The following is a 22341-nucleotide window of genomic DNA, read 5'->3' as shown; positions in this document are numbered from 1 at the left end:
TAATAGCCACCTCTCATATACAGCTGTGCCTATGTCTAAGCAAGTGCTGTCTCATGTACACTATTGCTTAGGAAACAATTTTGAATTTTGCAAAATGTGGTACGTCATAGTAAACTAAGAGGTCTCTTTTTGGTGTGCCGAGAAAACTTTAACATAATCGTGCTTTTCATCTTTGATGAAATCTGGAATTTTAAAAATCATTTTGAAAATAACTTGAGCAGCAAGTTACCTTGTCATCAGCAACGAAGCCAAGTGATATCTTATCATCTTCGGCAAGTTTGACAGTATTCTCACACCTCACTGTGCTCACAATGATCACCTCTCTCTCTTCCCCCTGAAACTTCTCGACTGAGCCAACTTTTAACTCATCCCCTCCTTCGATCCCTAAGCTCTTAATGACATTTCGAATTTGTTTCACCTGAAATGAATTCAAAAACTTGTAATTGACTATTGTACTACAATACGATTAGAGGCATTACAAAAAATTGCTATATGCAATGTTGGTGCTGATAAAACTCTGCTCCTATCTAGGACATAATCATGAAGTGGGAAATTTTTAAATATTTGAATCTAAATCCTAAAAATATTTCTTCGCTTTTAATTTTTGAAGAAAAGACTGAACATAATAAACATTATTTAAAGGTTGATTTGCAAAAAAATTTGCTACAACATCACGTGTCAAAACAATAACCAAATGGATTGATTACGTCAGAGAAATAAACTGATTCCAATCTACGGCGGTTTCGTGATGGCTGCGATTAACTTTTCGTTTTTGAGCTTTTAAGAGCTTGTAATCACATTTCCACATATTTGGCACCTACAACACAGCAGAGTAAGACATGGTGAATCTTTTGATACCAAATAACTGTAATGTGAATTTTGTTGCAAGTCAACCTATAAAGATGATTCAGCCTTCACTTTGTTATGAAGCAGTTCCACTACACCATTTGGACACTCTACTTGTAAGAAGCTCATAATATCACCTGTTTGTGATAAGGGGCGACGACTCCAATCTGGTATGGTGTTACTGATGGCTTATTTCTTGCCGACAATAGTTTTTTAACGTAGTCAATGACACAATTAGCCTCAAAGTTATTAAACCAAGATGGGCTGTCTTTCTGCTGTTCCTCTCTTCCTTCGATCCCGTGAAAGATCATCGGACAACGAGACTGTAAAGCTTTTTTCGGCAATTTCTGGAATTAAAATGCTATCATAGGTAAAAGGCTTCACAATATAAAATGCTACACACTCATTATCACACATGTTCTGCTTAGCTATTTAATTATTTCACTAGTTTTTGATCAACAGACTACAGACGAGGTAGAGACGCCTGCAGACACAAGATGAGTTTGTGTACATCTAGTAAATGAATATTTTAGAACTACATCTTTCAAATATTGTCCTCGAGATTAACTACTAATTAAAGAGATTGTTATAATTAGTTGATATTTTAACACAAGACAATTAACATTAACAAAAACATTAGAGTGAAAAAAACATCAAAATGGTGAGTTTTTTTAGCACTCCACTAGTTTTTCATGAAAATTTTAATTTGCTGCAGTTGTTGCAAAGAATAGACCAGTTGAGTGAGCGCCTTGAAAATCTTTTGCAGCTAGTCGAATGCTATGAAAGCCTTGTAGAGTGTCGTAAGCTGTGGACTGAAAAGTACTTGGAAAATAATAGAACTACTAGCTATCTGTATGAACAGAAATAAGTGGCTCTACAGACCGATGCATCCACACATTAGGTTTGGGAAGAGTCAGTTCCAAATTAACATGTTTGTGATTGTTTGGAATGCTTTTCCATCATTCTCATCATAAAAGGCTAAGTCTCGTGATAATAAGCATACTTTTTACAATTCTCAACTAAGAAAAATAAAAGGTATCTAGGGTCAAACTTCACAGGTTAATAATTACCTAGCACGGGCTCTATTGATAGAAAGCGATTGATAAGCAAGACCAGTCTATCTATCCAGATGTCAACAATTTTTTTTGTACTTACACTCCATTCACAGAACATTTCTCGTGCTTTCTCATCAGCGCAGGCGATCAGCTCGTTGTTATAAAACAGCTCATTTGGAACCTCAAGAATGTCTGGGTGAGATCGGAAACTTTGCACAAGTTTTGTGACAAAGTTTGGGTTGTAACGGTTGTTAGAATTTGGCAGGTAAGGTCCATCTTTCTCTTTCATCAGTCTCTCTAACATACTCATACCTGTTGATATTAATATTAGTCTCTCTATCATACTCATATCTGTTAATATTAATATTAGACTCTCTATCATACTCATATCTGTTAATATTAATATTAGTCTCTCTATCATACTCATATCTGTTAATATTAATATTAGACTCTCTATCATACTCATATCTGGTAATATTAATATTAGTCTCTCTATCATACTCATACCTGTTAATATTAATATTAGACTCTCTATCATACTCATATCTGTTGATATTAATATTAGTCCCTCTATCATACTCATATCTGTTAATATTAATATTAGACTCTCTATCATACTCATATCTGTTAATATTAATATTAGACTCTCTATCATACTCATATCTGTTGATATTAATATTAGTCCCTCTATCATACTCATATCTGTTAATATTAATATTAGACTCTCTATCATACTCATATCTGTTAATATTAATATTAGACTCTCTATCATACTCATATCTGGTAATATTAATAATAGTCTATCATACTCATACCTGTTGATATTAATATTAGTCTATCATACTCATAGTACTTGCTAGTACTTACTTGTTGTTGCTGGAGCTGAAAGTCAGTAAAGTTTAATAAAATATAATCTTTGTTCTATCAAACTAAACTAACAAAACTAAGGGTTCAAACTCTTATTTTTAGTTACTCTTGAAATATAATAACAGCTGATTTTATCAATTTTATATCGCCCTTGCTTTTATCGAGCACTGCTAAAGGAGACATATACAAGCACAAAAAGCAGGCCAGAGGCAAATAAAATAGAATACAGACATTCAATTGAGCATGACGGCTCTCCACATTTTCCTTTAAATTATCAGCCAATATTACAAGCAGGGTTTAGGATTTAGCGCAATACCAGTAGCGTTCATCAGAAATACAGGAAAGCAAAATAACAAACAAGAGGAATTGACAAAATAAAAGAATTAACTTATCGTGTTGTTTGTAAACTTCTTATGACACATCTCCTTTAACTTCTGCGTTAAAATACATATTAAATATTACTTTAAAAGGTTTCACAACTTATTAAGTGCACTGTCATAATCTAATTTGTTGCTATAATTTCCAGTAAATTAGCAACACAACTTGTATGACCAAGCACTTGTGTTAGAATCACTCTCTCAACTCATACAGCGCAAATATATAAGAGAACCGAAAAATAGGTTACGCAATCGGCGCAAAGAAAACTCAAAGGGAAGGTATTACATCCCAGTTGTTTAAAGTATCCAACCAGACAAAGAAGCAATTACAATGCACTGAAACCCCAAAGACCTAGATAACACATTTACTAACAGTAATCTCAAGCACAAATGATAATAACCTAATGATTTCAGACAAGAGTGAGACAACAACAATAAGACAAAAGACACAATTACAATATGACACGTTACACTCAACTATGGATAGACATAACAACATCATTTTTGCCTAAGTACTCATCACCTACCTAATTGGGCTTTTTTTGCAATTGCAGAATGAATGACGGGGCCAAGTTGCTTCGGATCACCGACAAGGACCACCTGGCACTGCTGGCTAGAATCGAGCATCGCCATAGGAATGAGTGTCTCAGGCTCAATAGCGAATCCAGCCTCGTCTATGAACAGGTGAGTGAAGTGCGTAAGGCCTCCAGACACCAACCTACAGTGGAGATATAAAATACATTCACCTTATCATAGTTGAAAACAGACCTGAACATCTGAATATCATCTAGCATCTTTATACTGTGGTATATAAAATCAATTTCATATAACACAACTAGTAAGTCTGATAGATAAATGCAAAACCTGAAAAACTATTACCACAATATACCTATAACTGCTGTAATTAATACTAAAGTATTAGTTACAGTTATTATACCTATAACTTGTGTAACTACTAAAGTATTACCCCAATATACCTATAACTTCTGTAACTACCAAAGTATTACCACAATATACCTATAACTTCTGTAACTACTGAAGTATTACCACAATATACCTATAACTTCTTTAACTACTAAAGTATTACCATATTATACCTATAACTTCTGTAACTACTAAAGTACAGTCATACTTCAACTTACGAGCTTAATGCGTTCCGAGACTGAGCTCATATGTCAATTTACTCGCATGTTGGTGCAATTTGTTTATATATAGAACAATTAAATATATAATGATTGGTTTCCATACTCTAAAAAATGCAAATAAAACACTCAAAACAAGATATTGTAATAGAAAGAACATGTTGGTTATTGTCCTAACTTACCACATGCTTTCAAAAAGCAACAAACAAAAAATAATGCAAGGAAATGTGATAAATTAAAATGTAAAATTAAATACATACAATAGCAGCTAGCGCTAGCATTTGCCAGAGAGGGAGATATAAGTTATCCTTCATTACAACAGTTGACTTTGATAAATTCGGATTTAATCAAAGTCTTAAAAGACAAACTTGAAAGCAAATCTAAAAGCAAACTTTCATTTTTAACTTAACGTAATTAAAATTTCTTCTGCGATCATAGTTTGAAGTTTCTCGCTAATTTTTCCTTTGTTTCACTTTCACGACTAGCCGGCCGTTTTAAGATGAACCTATCTAAGGACGTTTGCCTTTGTCGCCCTTTCAACATGTTGCGATTAGGACGAACACAGGTGTCGTCACAAAGGTTTAATGCACGACCACTAGCCAACTTGTCCGAATGTCTATTTTTATAGTTTTGATAGATAGCACCGGCCTTTTCAAATAGCGTCGCTTCAGTTACGCTGTCACCGGCCAAATGTTTATCTTTTATCCAATGCCTGGAGCGGTCTCTCCATCAGCGGTCGTGAAGATCGCTGCGTCATTTAGAAACTATGGTTAGTCCTTTTGCGAGCTAAATGCCATGAATATAATCCTTCTGTTTGATAATTGTGGATGTATTTCTCTCATATTGCTGAGCTAGCTCAATCAAGCATACACATTTCGCATATTTTTCAATAATTTTCCATTTAATATCAATTGTTATCATTTGCTTTTTCTTTACATTATTTTTTCATTTTACTGGCAAACTTTCGGTCTACGCACAGTACTTTTAATTCACATAATTCTGCACTGAAAGCGCGCACAAAAACGCGGTACAAAAGTATTAGTATAACCTGAGCAGTTGAAAAATACAGCTTGATGCTGTTGTCATAAAACACCTCCGGCATACTTGGCAACTGACTCACGTGGTCGTATCTCAAACATGGCTCGTATGTTAGTGCTAAAACTTGCTTAAAAGCTGGCTCGTATCTCAAGTTTCTCGTACGTTGGAGCACTCGTAAGTTGAAGTATTACTGTATTACCATATTATACCTATAACTATTGTAACTACTATTAAGATATTACCATATTATACCTATAACTACTGTAACTACTACTGAAGTATTACCATATTATACTTATAAGTACTGTAACTATTACTAAACTGTTACTATTTAACTACAAAACTAAACTATAAACTGTCTCTCTCTCTCATCCTCTTTCTACCTCTCTCCTCAATCGTATTCATGCATTGAATGCAAACATGTTCATTGCAGTTCATAACATACCGACAATATTTTGTGTTCTGCATACAGTAGACGCTCCAATAACGTATGCCTTCTATAACTTAATTTCCAGAAAACGTAAAAATTTTATGTGAAGTTTTTGCATCCTACTACGTAAAAAAATTCCATATAATGCAAAGTGTAAAGTCAGGTGAGTTCTCAAATTCGATTTGAATTTTAATATATTTCACCGCGCTTGCGAGAGAAAAACCGGCTTGCGCATGGCGTTATATCTATTATATATACAACTTCCATTACAGTCTAGTTTGTCGTGATAGATCATCAGATGCGTCGACAAAACGGAGAACAGGTAGCTGCACAATTGTTCATAAATACAAAGACAATTGGTTGATGCAGCGTCGGTCTACCAATCTGAATTTCACGAGTTAAGGTATCATAGAAAGTTATCTTTTATTCTAACCTTGACCCTCTAGATAAAGATAGTCGACAAACAGGTAGTACCGCTTTTTTAAAGTAACAAAATTTTGTTGTTTTGCTTTATTGTAGATGCACAAAATGTTTCTTATTAGATTTACTTTGCAGATTAAACTTTGCTGTTTAGAAAAAATAGGCAAATCAATGAGAATGAACATCGTTGATGTGTGCTCCCTATCAACTTATCATCAAACTACCGCAATCATGGTCTATAAGACCAGTGAGATTGATCAGAAAAAAGAAGTCGATGCAAGCCAATAATACTGCAGTTAGGTTACAACCAACAAATTAAAAAAGTTAGGTCAAGTTTTTCCTTTTTGTATTGCCAAATGAGTGAGATTGGAATGATCTTGGAACGGATTAGGTAAGTTACATGTATTTTAATGTTCTTATAACGTAAAATCCCTATAACGTAAACGTTCCTGGAACGGATGATTTATGTTGTAGGAGCGCCTACTGTAGTATATTAGTGTTTTAGTTTACTTTTATTGGAATGAAACATGCAAGCTTTTTCTCCACTTTCTTTTATACAGAAAATCTGAGAAAGTGTGACTGGAGTACAAACTGCTACAAAAACAGCAATACAGTCTCCCATGCAGCCTTTTTATTGACAACTACTTGAGAGAAATTCAGTGTACTTTATATATTATTTGCTTTTTGCTACAGTGTACAGGTTATGATGCAAAATAATGTGAAATTCTTAAAAGGGTATTATCTAGTCTTGTTATATTCATTTACAAATTCAAACAATTTGCTTTTTGAGAATCCTTCCACAAAGTATTGTGGTCGAAAATTGATGCCACACTGAACTTTCTCTTACCATCCACAGGTTGAAAGGGTGGAGATAACAATCTTCATGCTTTTCACAAGGTTTGCAGTCACTTGATGTACATGCTGTGATACATCCATGATCTTCAAGCATCATATGTCATATTGTCACCAACAGAACAGACAACTGCTGAGCAACTAAGCAAAACTATACATATATTCATTTGACTCTCAGCAACAACTGCTATGGTTTGTGGCAAAGAATAGAATTGATGTAGCAAACGAAAACAGTCAAAATTAACATGAGAATATTCTAACAGAACATATAATTTAAAAAAATTGACTCTTAACTCAAAATGATTTCCAACGTAAGACCTTCGAAAATTTTTCAACCAATGCGGTTTTATAAAAAATGTGAAGAAACTGGCAAAAATTTACACGAATAACAAGTATATATGTTTAGTTTACCGTATACAGCATATTTCTATCAATATTTCTAACTGCAACCTAGTCTGAGTATGCGGTGGTAATAGTTGTAGTCAATTATCAATAGAGGGAAATGAACTAGCAACAGAGAGATGAACTAGCAATAGAGAGAGATGAACTAGCAATAGAGGGAGATGAAATAGCAATAGAGGGAGATGAACTAGCAATAAAGGAAGATGAACTAGCAATAGAGGAAGATGAACTAGCAATAGAGGGAGATGAACTAGCAATAGAGGGAGATGAACTAGCAATAGAGGGAGATGAACTAGCAATAGAGGGAGATGAACTAGCAATAGAGGGAAATGTACTAGCAATAGAGGGAGATGAACTAGCAATAGAGGGAGATGAACTAGCAATAGAGGGAGATGAACTAGCAATAGAGGGAGATGAACTAGCAATAGAGGGAGATGAACTAGCAATAGAGGGAGATGTACTAGCAATAAAGGAAGATGAACTAGCAATAGAGGGAGATGAACTAGCAATAGAGGGAGATGAACTAGCAATAGAGGGAGATGAACTAGCAATAGAGGGAGATGAACTAGCAATAGAGGGAGATGAACTAGCAATAGAGGGAGATGTACTAGCAACAGAGGGAGATGAACTAGCAATAGAGGGAGATGTACTAGCAATAGAGGGAGATGAACTAGCAATAGAGGGAGATGTACTAGCAATAGAGGGAGATGAACTAGCAATAAAGGAAGATGAACTAGCAATAGAGGGAGATGTACTAGCAATAGAGGGAGATGAACTAGCAATAAAGGAAGATGAACTAGCGATAGAGGGAGATGAACTAGCGATAGAGGGAGATGAACTAGCGATAGAGGGAGATGAACTAGCGATAGAGGGAGATGAACTAGCGATAGAGGGAGATGAACTAGCGATAGAGGGAGATGAACTAGCGATAGAGGGAGATGAACTAGCGATAGAGGGAGATGAACTAGCGATAGAGGGAGATGAACTAGCGATAGAGGGAGATGAACTAGCGATAGAGGGAGATGAACTAGCGATAGAGGGAGATGAACTAGCGATAGAGGGAGATGAACTAGCGATAGAGGGAGATGAACTAGCGATAGAGGGAGATGTACTAGCGATAGAGGGAGATGAACTAGCAATAAAGGAAGATGAACTAGCAATAGAGGGAGATGAACTAGCAATAGAGGGAGATGAACTAGCAATAGAGGGAGATGTACTAGCAATAGAGGGAGATGAACTAGCAATAGAGGGAGATGAACTAGCAATAGAGGGAGATGAACTAGCAATAGAGGGAGATGAACTAGCAATAGAGGGAGATGAACTAGCAATAGAGGGAGATGAACTAGCAATAGAGGGAGATGAACTAGCAATAGAGGGAGATGAACTAGCAATAGAGGGAGATGTACTAGCAATAAAGGAAGATGAACTAGCAATAGAGGAAGATGAACTAGCAATAGAGGGAGATGAATTAGCAATAGAGGAAGATGAACTAGCAATAGAGGACGATGTACTAGAAATAGAGGGAGATGTACTAGCAATAGAAAGAGGTGAACTAGCAATAGAGGGTGATGATTGAAAATAAACATTTACTAGCTGAACAATTTCAAGACTTCCATTATCAAAGAGAACTTCCCTTAAAAGATAGGCATTAGCTAGGTACTCAAATGAGATTTCAACTTGGTTTACTCTAACAATGTCTGTAAGTTGTTACAATTTCACCAAACAAATAATTAACACAGATTGTTTGATTGACACCGCTTTATAATTTTTTTCAAGTAAAATGTTTCAAATTTACTGTGTAAAAAGAAACAAATTATCAAGCGGTAAACAGAGCTTTTAAATTATAACGAAATTATATTTAAAAAAAGAAGTAAAAACTAAGAAAAATATTACAAGTCGAGATTTTAAAATTTTGATCTGAAATAATGAACCAGTTTCAGCTGTTTGAAATCCTAACAATGGAAGACGCTATACATGTAGTTCACTCTAGATTAGTGCTGGGACGATAATACGATATTTCGGTATACTGTCGATACCACTTTTTGATACCGACCGTACCGAGTGCTTTCTGCCCATATCGTAATACCGGATATTGTCGATATTTCGTTCACTTTCTAAACTCCAATCAAAATTTCCAAATTCATGTTCCTCCCATGGGCGAGATATCGCGAGACTTCAACTGAATCCACCATTTTGCAAGCATGGCGACAGCAAATAAGACGAAGAGCCCAGTCTGGGCTCATTTCTCCAAATTAGAAAACGAGATTGAGGGTGTGACTATGCCAACTGACTAGATGAGCGAGTTCCCTATTTGCTGGTTCGATTGAATCTATCGATGATTTGCGTGGTGAATAAGCAATAGTTTAGTAGTTGTCGTGAGCAAAAAGAGAGGGCGACATTATCATTTATTATTAGATTTTATTATTTACTTTTCTTTATTTCCTCGGTGGAATGATCCTTCATCATTATGTTACTAATAACTATTGCTACTCACCGTCTGGTTTGCTCATCATATATACTACCTAGTACTACATACACTCACAATAAATAATTAAGATTACTTCATATATATATATATATATATATATATATATATATATATATATATATATATATATATATATATATATATATATATATATATATATATATATATATATATATATACATATACATATACATCAACATACATACATACTACAACAACATATTATTATTAATATTAATTATTGTGGTGATGTGTGTGTGTACATATCTATAGTATATATCCTATTATTTATGTACTGTTGCAATATATAGGCTATATGTTTTATATAAAATTCAATTAATTGATGATCATTATTAACTGTTTATGCAGGTAACATGTGATGACTGTGGATTAAAGATCAAGCGCTCAGACTGCAACACAACTAACTTATTCGCTCACCTGAAGAACCATCATCCTCTGAAATATGACCAGGTTAAAAAACAACCCGTTGGTAAAAGTACACACGCTGGCAAACAGGCACCACAACAAACAAAACTACAGAAGGTAACTAATTCTTTCTCCTTTGCTGTGTCAGTTGCATTTGACTTCGCTGAAGAATTTGCTACTACATTTTCCAGTTGATTGACCTTTCCAATTTATTTTCATAGGCATGGGATAAAAAGCGTCAATATGCGGCAGAAGATAAAATCAAGCGAGGATCACAAATGCTATATCACCAGATGTATCGCTAAGGACAGTATGCCACTGTACACTGTTGAGAAGCAGGGGTTTAAGGATCTTATTGAGTGTTTGGATCCAAGGTTAGTTATATATTTTGTTTGTTGCCTTCCAGTCTAACATTTCAGAGCCTTTGTCATACTTTTGTGGAAAAATCATTCACTGATAATGAATTATATTCGTGTCTTGTAGGTTTAAAATGCCAAGCAGAAAGCTGTTCTCTGATAAACTCACACCTGTTCTCTGAGATACGTACACTACGTATCTCCTGAATGGGACCTTGTAACTAAGAACCTGAATATTGTCTACCTACCGGAGAGTCATACTGGCCAAAAGATAGCAGAGACACTTGAAGAGCTGCTGACACAATGAAACCTAGACAAGAGCAAGCTGGTCAGTCTTACTACTGCCAATGCTTCTAATATGGTTGTAGCAACAAGAATACTGGAGAAGCCTCGAATTGGTTGCATTGGTCACATCTTGGACAATGCTATCAAGTCAGCCACCGTCCCAAAAGAAGGGAAAAATGCAGTCGTTGATCCAGGGTTGCATGAAATCAATGAAGCTGTGAAAACCTGCCGTGGCCTTGTTGCAGTTTTTGGTAGCAGTTTCCAGAAGAAGCGTGAATTGTCCAAAGCGCAGAAAGAGCTTGGTGTTCCTGTAAAATCTCTGATAACCGACTGCAAGACCGGATGGAGATCAAAACTAAAGATGGTGAACCATGTGCTAGAAAATGAAAGACCAATCAGACGGGTGTTAGGAGCATCAAAACAACATGTCCAGAAACTGCCTGATACAGACCAGTTTTCAGTATTAGAGTCTCTTGCCTCTGCTTTGAAACCATTTGAGACTCTGACTGACGCTCAGAGAGGGGACCAGGATGTTACAGTTTCTGCCGTGATTCCTCTCGTGGAACATTTGATCACCATTGCAAAGCCAGTTGAAACCTTAACTCTCCTCGCAAATACCATCAGAGAGAATGTAAAAGCGTACGTCATAACAAAGTTTGATTACGAAGATGATGAGCAGGATCCCACCATAGAAGTTATGCAGCTGCTGGAGAAGGCCACCATTCTAGACCCCAGATATAAAGATGGTCATTTGCTAGATGGATTGAGAGAGGTAAAGTACTGCACATAACTGATAGTTGAGCTCTTTCGTTCCTAAGACAAGTGTAAAGTAAAGTGTTAACCAGCCATTTCAGATTGATGATTCCACCAGTTGATTGATTGTTTTGTGCTTTATTCAGGCAATTTCTGAACAACTTAATGCTGAGGCAGCTGTCAGTGTGAATTCCAGTGTAGATTCTGGTGAAGAGATGGTGGCACAAGACCGTGCTGATGATCAAGCAGAACATCAACAAACAGAGCCACCAGCAAAGAAATCACTCCATGGTCTGCTGATGGGTAGCCAGTCGAGGCGACTACCCCATGAGGAAAGAAAAAAGAAAGATGTGAGTGTTGAGTGTGCGTGTGAACTGGCCCACTACCTGGCAAAGGAGTATCCAGTATGCTCGGCAGAAATGAATCCATTGCATTGGTGGAGGACACATAATCCTACCAAATAGTCACTACCACATCTGTCTACACTCCCAAAGAAGTATCTGTCCATGTGTGCTACGTCATGCTCTTCCGAAAGACTGTTTAGTTGCTCGGGAAATATTGTGAACAAGCGTAGAAGTTGTTTGAAGCTACAGAAAGTGGACCAATTGGTATTCCTTGCCTGCAACCTGTGAAACCCAGTCTTGACAATTATTTAATCCACTGTCATTCCAATTATCTAATCAGTTGTCAGTAAAACCACCCATTTAAATGCTTTAATATCACAGTCTTCGCTTACAGAGTCCAATAGAATATAATTCTGATGAATGGCATTCAATTCAATATAATACCATGGTGAATGATTGTCGATAAATTTGATACCTGATTTGATACCTCTACTCGATTTGATACCCGATTCTTCAAAGAATTATACTGGTACATGGATTCATTAAGGAGTTTTTCTCCCATGGCAGCTTTGTCTGGCAGGTAAGACAACTCCGAATAACATACCCGATATTTCGATATATCGGTTGGCTACGCCATCATATTGTGCCGAAACGAATTTTTGATATCGCCCCAGCACTATTCTAGACCACCTGTGATCACAAGATCACAAGGATTAGCTACCAGGTCAAACTTTGTAAAGTTGAAATTAACTTAATGAAAAATTATTAATTAAACAAAAATTATTAATCAATTTAATAATTAATAAATTATTAATGAAAAACCAAAACTACATTATTAATGAAACACAAAATTATTAATGAAACACCTTTGACAATATCAAATCAGTCAGCTGTTGACTTCTGTACAATTAAAATATTTATTATCATTAAATTTGATGCACAACTAGGTAAAGTGTAGCTTTAGCCCTACCAGGACATGCAGAACCAAGAAAATGACTCCAACTAGCACTGCTCTTACTATTCAACTGGTGACCCTCTGACTATTTGTAGATACATACCGCAAAACCTCTATTTAAATGGTGCTTTTTTCAATCCATCCTCTAAAGTGGCGTTTAATGAAAGGTGGCATTTGAATAACGAGTGGCGCTGTACTTTTCGACTCGTTCGTAATAATTTTGGGAAGAGAAATGTAACCTTTTCATGGGCGAAGCGCTACTAATGTCGCCTAGATTTTGCACTAAACCACTAAAATATTCATGTAAATTGAAGTATCAGACCGAGTTACACAAGGAATGACTTTGATTATAAAATATCAGCGTAGTAGGCCTACTATTATTAATTATTTTGATAGTGTTGCTTTCAAAGTTTTGAAGAAGCAATCGTAAAACTTTGGAGCTACAAAAATTGACAAAACGTTTTTAACGTTTTAAAGTTGGAATGAGCCATAACAATGGATGCTATTACATCACACGGTGTTCCTGAAGAATATTCTCATCATTCTTCAAAACGCTCTAAAGTCTTCAGGTCATATTATAAACCACATTGTAGACGAATCTAAGAAAATGGACCAGATTTAAACCTTAGTGACTTCAAATCAGAGCATAGTTCTAATGATTGTGAGGATCGATCTTCTCATGTACACTACCACTAAAATCATGGCAGCTAATACAGCAACAACGAAACAATTAATTGTTATTGTTGTAACCGAGTCATTATTAGTACTATTTTGTGGACACTTTTCTACTGATCGCTTTCTATTATGGGTTCGTGTAGATCAACAAAGAATGTCAAAGTGATGGGTAAATAGAGGCGGCATTCAAATAGAGGTTTTACATTAGATACAGTAGTCAGCAAGGTATTAATTGAATAATAAATTACTACTTATAAGCACTCATTTTTACAAGTTCTAATCTGATATAACTGACTCACCCTTTAACTACTCCTTTTATTGATACAAGTGCATTAGACTCCTGTACACAAACAACCGCTAATAACTAACACTGCAGCTCTTCTGCTCATTGTCATGGTCAACATGTTATTTAATTATCTTCCATAATTGACCTAGGTTACAATGCATCAGCTTTACCATTCGATGCGTTTACTATTCCAGAAATAGTATCAATAAACCATAGAGTCCAGGTATGAAAAGGTTACAGTAATACATTGATAAGGTGAATTGAGTTTCGGAAGCAAGATGCTAGGTGAATTTTGGCATCAGCAGGTCATAGCGTTAATGCATGTAAAGGTTATAATGCTTTGATCTGATGGTTTTGAGTTGCGGAAGCAAGATACTAGGTGAACTCAAGCTGACATTTATTTCAAGACTTAGAAGGCATGTATACATAAAAACCTTAGATTCCAATATTGCTCTTACCTCTTCGTCAACCTCATTTGTGGCCCTAGAGATGGCAATTGTGCGCAAGACATCAGATTTGGGAACAGCTTCCAATATTCCTCGAGTCACGAGATCGGCAGCATGATTTGTTGGAGCGCATACCAAGATCCTTATATCAGATCTCCTTTTAGATAATTTATATACCTGGCAAACAAGCGTCTACTGTAGAAATACTATGACATTTAAGATGAAAGTAACAAGAAGGTGAAAATCTATATATAATCTCAGCGTCTGTTTGTCTGTCCAGTTAAGGTGACAACACACTAGGCGATATTTAGAGCGATATCGTGCTGCGTGGCGCTAATCTGTGCTAGAACTCGTTCAGCGAGCTCATGCGGAGCGATAACGCTAGACTTTCTCTACACAACTTTATCGCTAGCGAGATGCATTTCGATTGGTTGGTTTTTACCAGAATACAATTTTATGGCGGGTAATTATTTCTTATCAATGTTCACCAATGTACAGCAGCGCCAACTTGCTATTTTGTTACGATTGAAACATCTTCAGAACGAAAATTGAATTGTTCATAAATTTAAAAAAAGCACTCCCAGCCCTGTACACTATAACAAACAAAAATTGCAAAAAATCCGAGTTGAAAACCAACATTTGGAGTCAATCGTTGCGCAGGTTGACCATCTTGAAAACGGTAAATATTTCGTATATTAAATATAAAAAACTACTACAAAATAAAATATATATAAAAATCATAAAATATTGCACTTAAAAATACAATAATCGTTTTTTCTTATGTGTTCTTGTAGTGTAGGCCGTGTACAATCCGTGAAAGTGAGATAGGTTTAATAGCAAAAGCGGAAGTTGTTTACGTTGTTGCCTAGACGGCGCCATATTGACTTACCTAAATTTATTAACAACTGCGAAGAAACTAATGATACGGAATTTTATTGGCAGTTTGTGAGCTTGCCCATGTTATCGTTTGCTAGTGAATTGCTCAAGTGTGTTTAGGCACACGCCAGCGATATCTCCGCTCTCCTCATGACGCTAGCGATAAAAACACCTAGTGTGTTTGGACCTTTATAGTGATAAGTTTTAGGAACGGAAAATAACCCTCATACTGGCTTTCAACGCGGCACTTCCAGTTGTGGAGGTGGCAACCTTATCCATTAAGCCACACGAGCTACTTGCAATACATGTAGTAATCGTCCTCATAGTTATAACATCAGTTACAATACCCATGCTTAAAGCACTTGGAAAATTCTATTGGTTATTGCTCGCATAATGTAATGACAATTAAGCTGGCTTCAAGCACCACTTACATTATAGTAAAGATTGAGACCACCAGCTTACTAGCTTACCAAGTAAGTTACTCAAACTCATCTGGCAATTATTTTAAAACCTGCGCAACACCAGGTATTTATCTAGTTAAAAAATATTGAAATGGTGTAAAGATAGTGTAATAGTGTAAAAGATTTAAATCTTTTAATTTCTTTGTTTAAGCTAAGCTATTTTAAACTTCACCTAGTCAGAAGTTGAGTATGGTAGACCTCTATCATAAACTATACTCAAATGAATTTTTGAAATGTTGCAATAATGACAAAACTACCATGAACCGACCTGATACATCTAAATGATTTAACAATATTCAATGAAAGAGGAGCTCAATAGCAAAATTTTTATCAGCAATTTCCACTTGCGGTATTTGCTAACCATTGACAAGACTATGACTGGGTAGTACATGTACAATAATCAAATAATATTGCAGGAGCACATTACTCCAAATTCAAAAATCTGTCTGCTGAACAGTCCATGAACTTCGTCACAGCTTGGTTTTTTAAGTATATCAAGGTATATTGACACTAAGGTTGAACCAATCACATCATTGCTTACATACCATAAAACCTGTATTTGAATGCCACCTTTATTTGAATGCCACCTTTATTTGAATGCCACCTTTATTTGAATGCCACCTTTATTTGAATGCCACCTTTATTTGAATGCCATTTATTCGAGTGCCACTTTTGGAGAAGGGTTGAAAAATAAAGTGTCACCCTTTAATTGAACGCCACTTCTATTTGACCGCCATTTCGACATTCTTGATCTTTATGAACCCATAATAGCAAGTGATCAGTAGACAATTGTCCACAAAACAGAACTAATAATGACTCGATTACACCAATAACAATCAATTTGTTCGTTGTTTCTGTTTGTATCGAAGTCCATTTTTCAACTACAAGTCTTTACGCTTTTTTTCGTTAAAACTTTGATTGCAACACCATAGGAATAATCAGTAACTGTATCAGGCTAATAGTAATTCCTTGTTTAACGTGGTCTTGATACTTTGATGTATGTGCAAAAGGTTTTCGCATTTACGATGGAATCTGTGCTACTTCCTATTTAGAGGCTAAAATTTTGAGGCTATTTTGATTACACTTAGTTTATCTTTATTTGTCAAGAAGTGTATATTCTAAAGTACATCATGTAAAAGTTTTGCTCTGCTAGAAATTGTTTGGACGCTGATATCAACTAGCTCAGTTGTGCAAAAAAGGAGTTGAGGTCAAGAGACACTGTGGAAAATATTCAACAGCAGAAGAATATGAAATGATTTCATACAAAAGCAACAATTACAATGCAACTGACTGAGCAAATGATGCTAATATTTTTGTTTCAAAAATGTTAATTTTTGTTTCTGAATGCATTATAAATAGGGTTTGTTTATGTCACTTGTTCTTGAATATATATATATATTTACAGCATTTGATAGATTATTATTATATAACTTTGCAGAGTTATAGCATATTATTTGATAGCATCATTGCTGTAATCTGAACTTACAATGGATCAACGCCCATAACTTCTCTTCTATTGAACATAAAAAGCCAGTTTTGGCTGCAAACTGTAGTAAACATATCAATGAGTGCAATGAGCTGCAATGCAACCTTGTTCAATTTAGTTATAAAATGAAAATATGCCTTAAATTTAGAATGAATAAAAAACATGAAAGCTCCTACAAATTGCAACGCAGGCTATATATAAGATCATTGTAGGTTAATTGCCAGCAATAGATATCAACTGGTAGAGCCATGTATCAGCTTCCCCATGCATACTAATTTAGTGATCTATGACAAGTTGAAGATAATTTAGCAAATTGTTTGCATCCAAAAGGGTTAATGTTGCATTGCCCGAAGGAGAGTGCAAAATATAGGCGACATTCAATCCGCCCATGAAAGGGTTAAATTTATTTTCTCAATATTCTGATGTGGTGTTTGAAAAATACAATGTCAAATACAAATACAACGTCACTTCTAATAAACCGCCTTTTTGAGGTAGTGTTTGAAAAATTTAGCGCCATGCCATTCAAATAAAAGTTTTATGGTATTTTTACTTTGTCACATGGTAGCATTGCGCAGCTGTTTTATCGAACTCCTCTATGCTTCAGCAATGCTAACTTGAACTTGGCTATTTCGTAACACTCAGATAATAAGCCAACAAGTGATCTGCTACGTCGAAAAGTTTGAATTCCTCAAGAGCGAGCAACTCTAAGTCAATGTAACATTAAATACTTAACATGGACAGACAGCTTCCACCATTTTAGACAAAAGTTCACAGTAGCGCAGCAACTTTTTTTCATAATATAATTGATAAAAAGTATTGTAAATTTTCATTTATATAGTATTCATATATAAATTTCCTAATAAATTTATTATATCAAACAGGTATATACATTATAAGATGTTATAAAACCACCTGTTTGATTGCCTCAACTAATGTGAACGTTTTTCCTGTGCCTGGTGGTCCATAGATGATGTATGGAGCATTTCCTGATGTTCCTCGTACGATATGCTCCACTGCGCACTTCTGTTGAGCATTCTGTCTGACTTTGTCATTAAAAAACCTGCAAGCTAACGACACTTCAATTTCTGTTCACTACTTGATCTACAGTCATACCTCGCGACACGAGTGCCCCAGCATACAAGAAAAGACCCAGCGTACAAGAAAAGACCCAGCGTACAAGAAAAGACCCAGCGTACAAGAAAAGACCCAGCGTACAAGAAAAGACCCAGCGTACAAGAAAAGACCCAGCGTACAAGAAAAGACCCAGCGTACAAGAAAAGACCCAGCGTACAAGAAAAGACCCAGCGTACAAGAAAAGACCCAGCGTACAAGAAAAGACCCAGCGTACAAGAAAAGACCCAGCGTACAAGAAAAGACCCAGCGTACAAGAAAAGACCCAGCGTACAAGAAAAGACCCAGCGTACAAGAAAAGACCCAGCGTACAAGAAAAGACCCAGCGTACAAGAAAAGACTCAGCGTACAAGAAAAGACCCAGCGTACAAGAAAAGACCCAGCGTACAAGAAAAGACCCAGCGTACAAGAAAAGACCCAGCGTACAAGAAAAGACCCAGCGTACAAGAAAAGACCCAGCGTACAAGAAAAGACCCAGCGTACAAGAAAAGACCCAGCGTACAAGAAAAGACCCAGCGTACAAGAAAAGACCCAGCGTACAAGAAAAGACCCAGCGTACAAGAAAAGACCCAGCGTACAAGAAAAGACCCAGCGTACAAGAAAAGACCCAGCGTACAAGAAAAGACCCAGCGTACAAGAAAAGACCCAGCGTACAAGAAAAGACCCAGCGTACAAGAAAAGACCCAGCGTACAAGAAAAGACCCAGCGTACAAGAAAAGACCCAGCGTACAAGAAAAGACCCAGCGTACAAGAAAAGACCCAGCGTACAAGAAAATCGAGATATGAGCAAAATTTTAAGCAAGTTCCTCCCTTGAGATACGAGAAACTTTTGAGAAATGAGCGTACGAGGCCCTTTTCGATGGCAACCAAACGGCCAAGTATGCAAAAACCTGTTTTCGAGAACAACATCGCACTTTCTTCCTCATCAAATCAGTTTGAAAAACATTTTAAAAAGGTCGACAGAAAGATATAATGAAAGCGGTGCAAAAAGCATAAAGCCGGAAAATATTAATAAAAAATTAAGACGAAGACAAAATTAAAGTTAAATAAAATAAGAAAACTTAGCTTTAAGTGTGTGTTTAGTTTAGCTGAAATCATTTAAGTAAATCATTTAAGTTAAATTCAAAATTCATATTATGTTACGTAGTGTAACAAGAGTCTAGTGTACCAAAAGGGCTACTGTCAAGTCACTCACACAACCGTTAATCACTACGTGTCTTAAGGATAAGAACTCCATACAGTAGCATACTGTACATAGAAATGTCACATTTTATAGCAGATCATAACCACTAAATAGATATTTGTTACTTTGTGAGCGTAATAAATGAATTACAACTAAAAAAAAAGTTTTTCCAAAGTTATATGCTGTTTAAGGTGGTTTTAACGGTGTGAGAACGGTTTAATTTGTATTTATTTTATATAGGAAATATTGCATTGAGATACAAGCACATTGACATACGAGCTCAGCCCCAGAATGCGTTAAGTTCGTATGTTGAGGTATGACTGTATATCAACAGAATGCATTGTTCAAAATAGGCGAGTGAGCTATAGACTTGTGACACAAAGAACAATAATAGCAATAGGTCAAAGGCTCACATGTTTGAATGAATAAAAAGTATAACCCAAATAACAAGCAGACAAGTTAATTATGCTAAGTATAAATGTTTAGATACAACTAGAGTTCTGTAGAACATGATTCATTGAAGAGCCTGTGGTAAAAGCGCTCAAGTAAAATTCTTAAAAAATTTGAATTATAAAATTGAAAACACATGAGGTTTTACACACACTTTACAATGTACACACATTAAGTTAATTTTCCAAACAGACATAACATAAACTTTATTGTAGAAAATTAACTGGCTTAAGTTAACAGTGATGCTCACATTTATAACTCAACATTTTATAAAAATACTTGTAACCTCAGGCCCTTCAATTGCTAAGACAATTTTAGTCTAATAATATTATTTCAGGTTACAAATATGTTATTCGTAAGCTGAGGGTTAGCAAACGGTGATATAATCGGATAGATGGAGGTCTTAAAATCGAAAAGAAAAAAGGATGTCAATGTACTTACTCAAGATTGATTTCCTCACGAGTTGTTCTTCGGTTGCCAGAGTTACATTTTGGGAAGAGACATTCTTCAAACCTGTCTGACTTAGTCAGCATGTCGATAGCGCGATGCATCACCTTCATGTGAGTCCGTCTTTGCCTGAATTCTATCTTGAACTTTGTTGTAGGGAGGATTTCTCTTATGTCATCTTCAAACCTAGTACAAAACTATTTTTTCTTCATAAAAGGATTTGAATAATGAGACGATTCCTGACTAATACAATAAAATTTTGAATTAGTTTGGTTTGTAAAACTAGACTGAAAATTCATATTCACAATGCTGAGACTCTGAACAAGGTTTTAACATATAACTACTTTTTAAATTTCCCTGAAGTATCTTTGACTGACCTTCATGTCTGTTTTTGCAACAAAATTCATTGTAACATTCACCTAAATATGATATGATTCGACTGAAATAATTTTTTTCAAAGCAATTGTCATACAGGCTTATTTAAAATTGCCTACAAGTTGACTAATAAATGAAGTGAGATAACAAACTGTCCCACCATCCATCAGTGATTAAATATTTAACAGAGGAAGTGTTTGGTATAGTATAAAGGTTGATGAATGAATATTGCGAGTTTTTTTAAAGGTACAGATAATTGCTTATGCAAATGTATCATCCAATAAATTTTAATGCGCTCATGTGTTACTATAAAAACTAAGTCACCTAAAAATGAATTTTGGAAATCTTTTTGAAACTCTCCTTCAAATCACCATGAATGGGTATAAATTATTTTATTTGAACCATGATTCATTTAGGGAGCTCATTGGTATAAGTTTTCTTTTGATGGTGGCTGAGTAGTATGACATTGTAGTTAACTAATTCAATCACATAAATCAAGAGGTAGTTAAATAATTAATAGAAAAACAAGAGGTGTGAAATTGGACCAGGTAGCATGAAATAATTAAAGGGTTTCTGGAAAGTAGAAAGGTGTCATACATTTGATGAAACATTTGCTGTAGTAGATACAATTCCACTCCATCATTAGACTATCATTTAATGCAAACCTTCGGCTTGCAAAGCACAGAACCTCAACTATTGCATATCGGAATACAAATGTTTAATATGTAGTCAGCAAATATAGATTGCTAATTATCCATTATCATTTAGCAAATATAAGTTGGCAATTGGTAACTAGCAATTAACAGCAGACAATTAGCAACAAGCAATTACCAGGCGACAATTATCATTTAGCAACTCACATTACAGACTCGCATTGGCTAAATACACTGACGAAATGCATTCCCAACGACATGTGTTACTTATTAGCAAAAACAATTTGAGGCTAACAGTTATCAATTGGAAACAACAAAATTAACAACCAGCAATCAACAACTGCTGACCAAAAGTTAGCAACTAACAATTGGCAACTAACAATTGGCAACTAACAATTGGCAACTAACAATTGGCAACTAACAATGGGCAGGTAACATTTAACGACTAACATTTAGCCACATAATTTATAACTAAAAGATGTTATTAGCTACATATTCGGTCAATGTGGACAGCTGACTAGTGCGTCGCAGATAATTCTCCTTACCTAGCATTGAGAACAGCTCAAGCAGTAATATCACAAAAATTGATCAATAGCACATTCAAACCGTAATTTTTATATCTAATCAAATGCAATTTTGGCAACCTATCAATATTGATCGATGGACTAAAGCAGCAAATCTATGGCAAGTAATTCTCAGCCGACAGCCTTTGACTCCGCACGATCTTTTGGAAGTTGCACAATTTAAGTTTGAAAATATATTCACATGCAACTATCGAGTAAACAGTTGCTGTTTGTGTTAAACATCTATGGCATTGCATAAATAAAAAACCTTTT

General features: G+C 35.6%; 1 protein-coding gene across 3 annotated transcripts in view; it reads right to left on the bottom strand.

The window, feature by feature from the left end:
- Window positions 1-22341, bottom strand: part of LOC137390048 (putative helicase mov-10-B.1) — a 61994-nt gene that overhangs the window by 20139 nt on the left and 19514 nt on the right. For 2 of the 3 annotated variants that reach the window (XR_010978094.1, XM_068076287.1), the window contains exons 7-14: window positions 20472-20663; window positions 18179-18326; window positions 14456-14620; window positions 7023-7114; window positions 3673-3863; window positions 2002-2213; window positions 984-1193; window positions 230-418 (exon numbers count right to left, since the gene is read on the bottom strand). Coding sequence is in view for 2 of the 3 variants with exons in the window: in XM_068076287.1 (XP_067932388.1) it covers window positions 230-418; window positions 984-1193; window positions 2002-2213; window positions 3673-3863; window positions 7023-7114; window positions 14456-14620; window positions 18179-18326; window positions 20472-20663 (1399 nt within the window). In the remaining variant the exon portion in view is untranslated. The remainder of the gene's footprint in view (window positions 1-229; window positions 419-983; window positions 1194-2001; window positions 2214-3672; window positions 3864-7022; window positions 7115-14455; window positions 14621-18178; window positions 18327-20471; window positions 20664-22341) is intronic. The other variant, XM_068076288.1, reaches the window with a different exon arrangement.

This window comes from Watersipora subatra, chromosome 3, assembly GCF_963576615.1.
Source record: "Watersipora subatra chromosome 3, tzWatSuba1.1, whole genome shotgun sequence".
Lineage (NCBI taxonomy): Eukaryota > Metazoa > Bryozoa > Gymnolaemata > Cheilostomatida > Watersiporidae > Watersipora > Watersipora subatra.
Note: the sequence above shows the minus strand (reverse complement) of the source record. Positions and strands in the feature narration are given on the sequence as shown.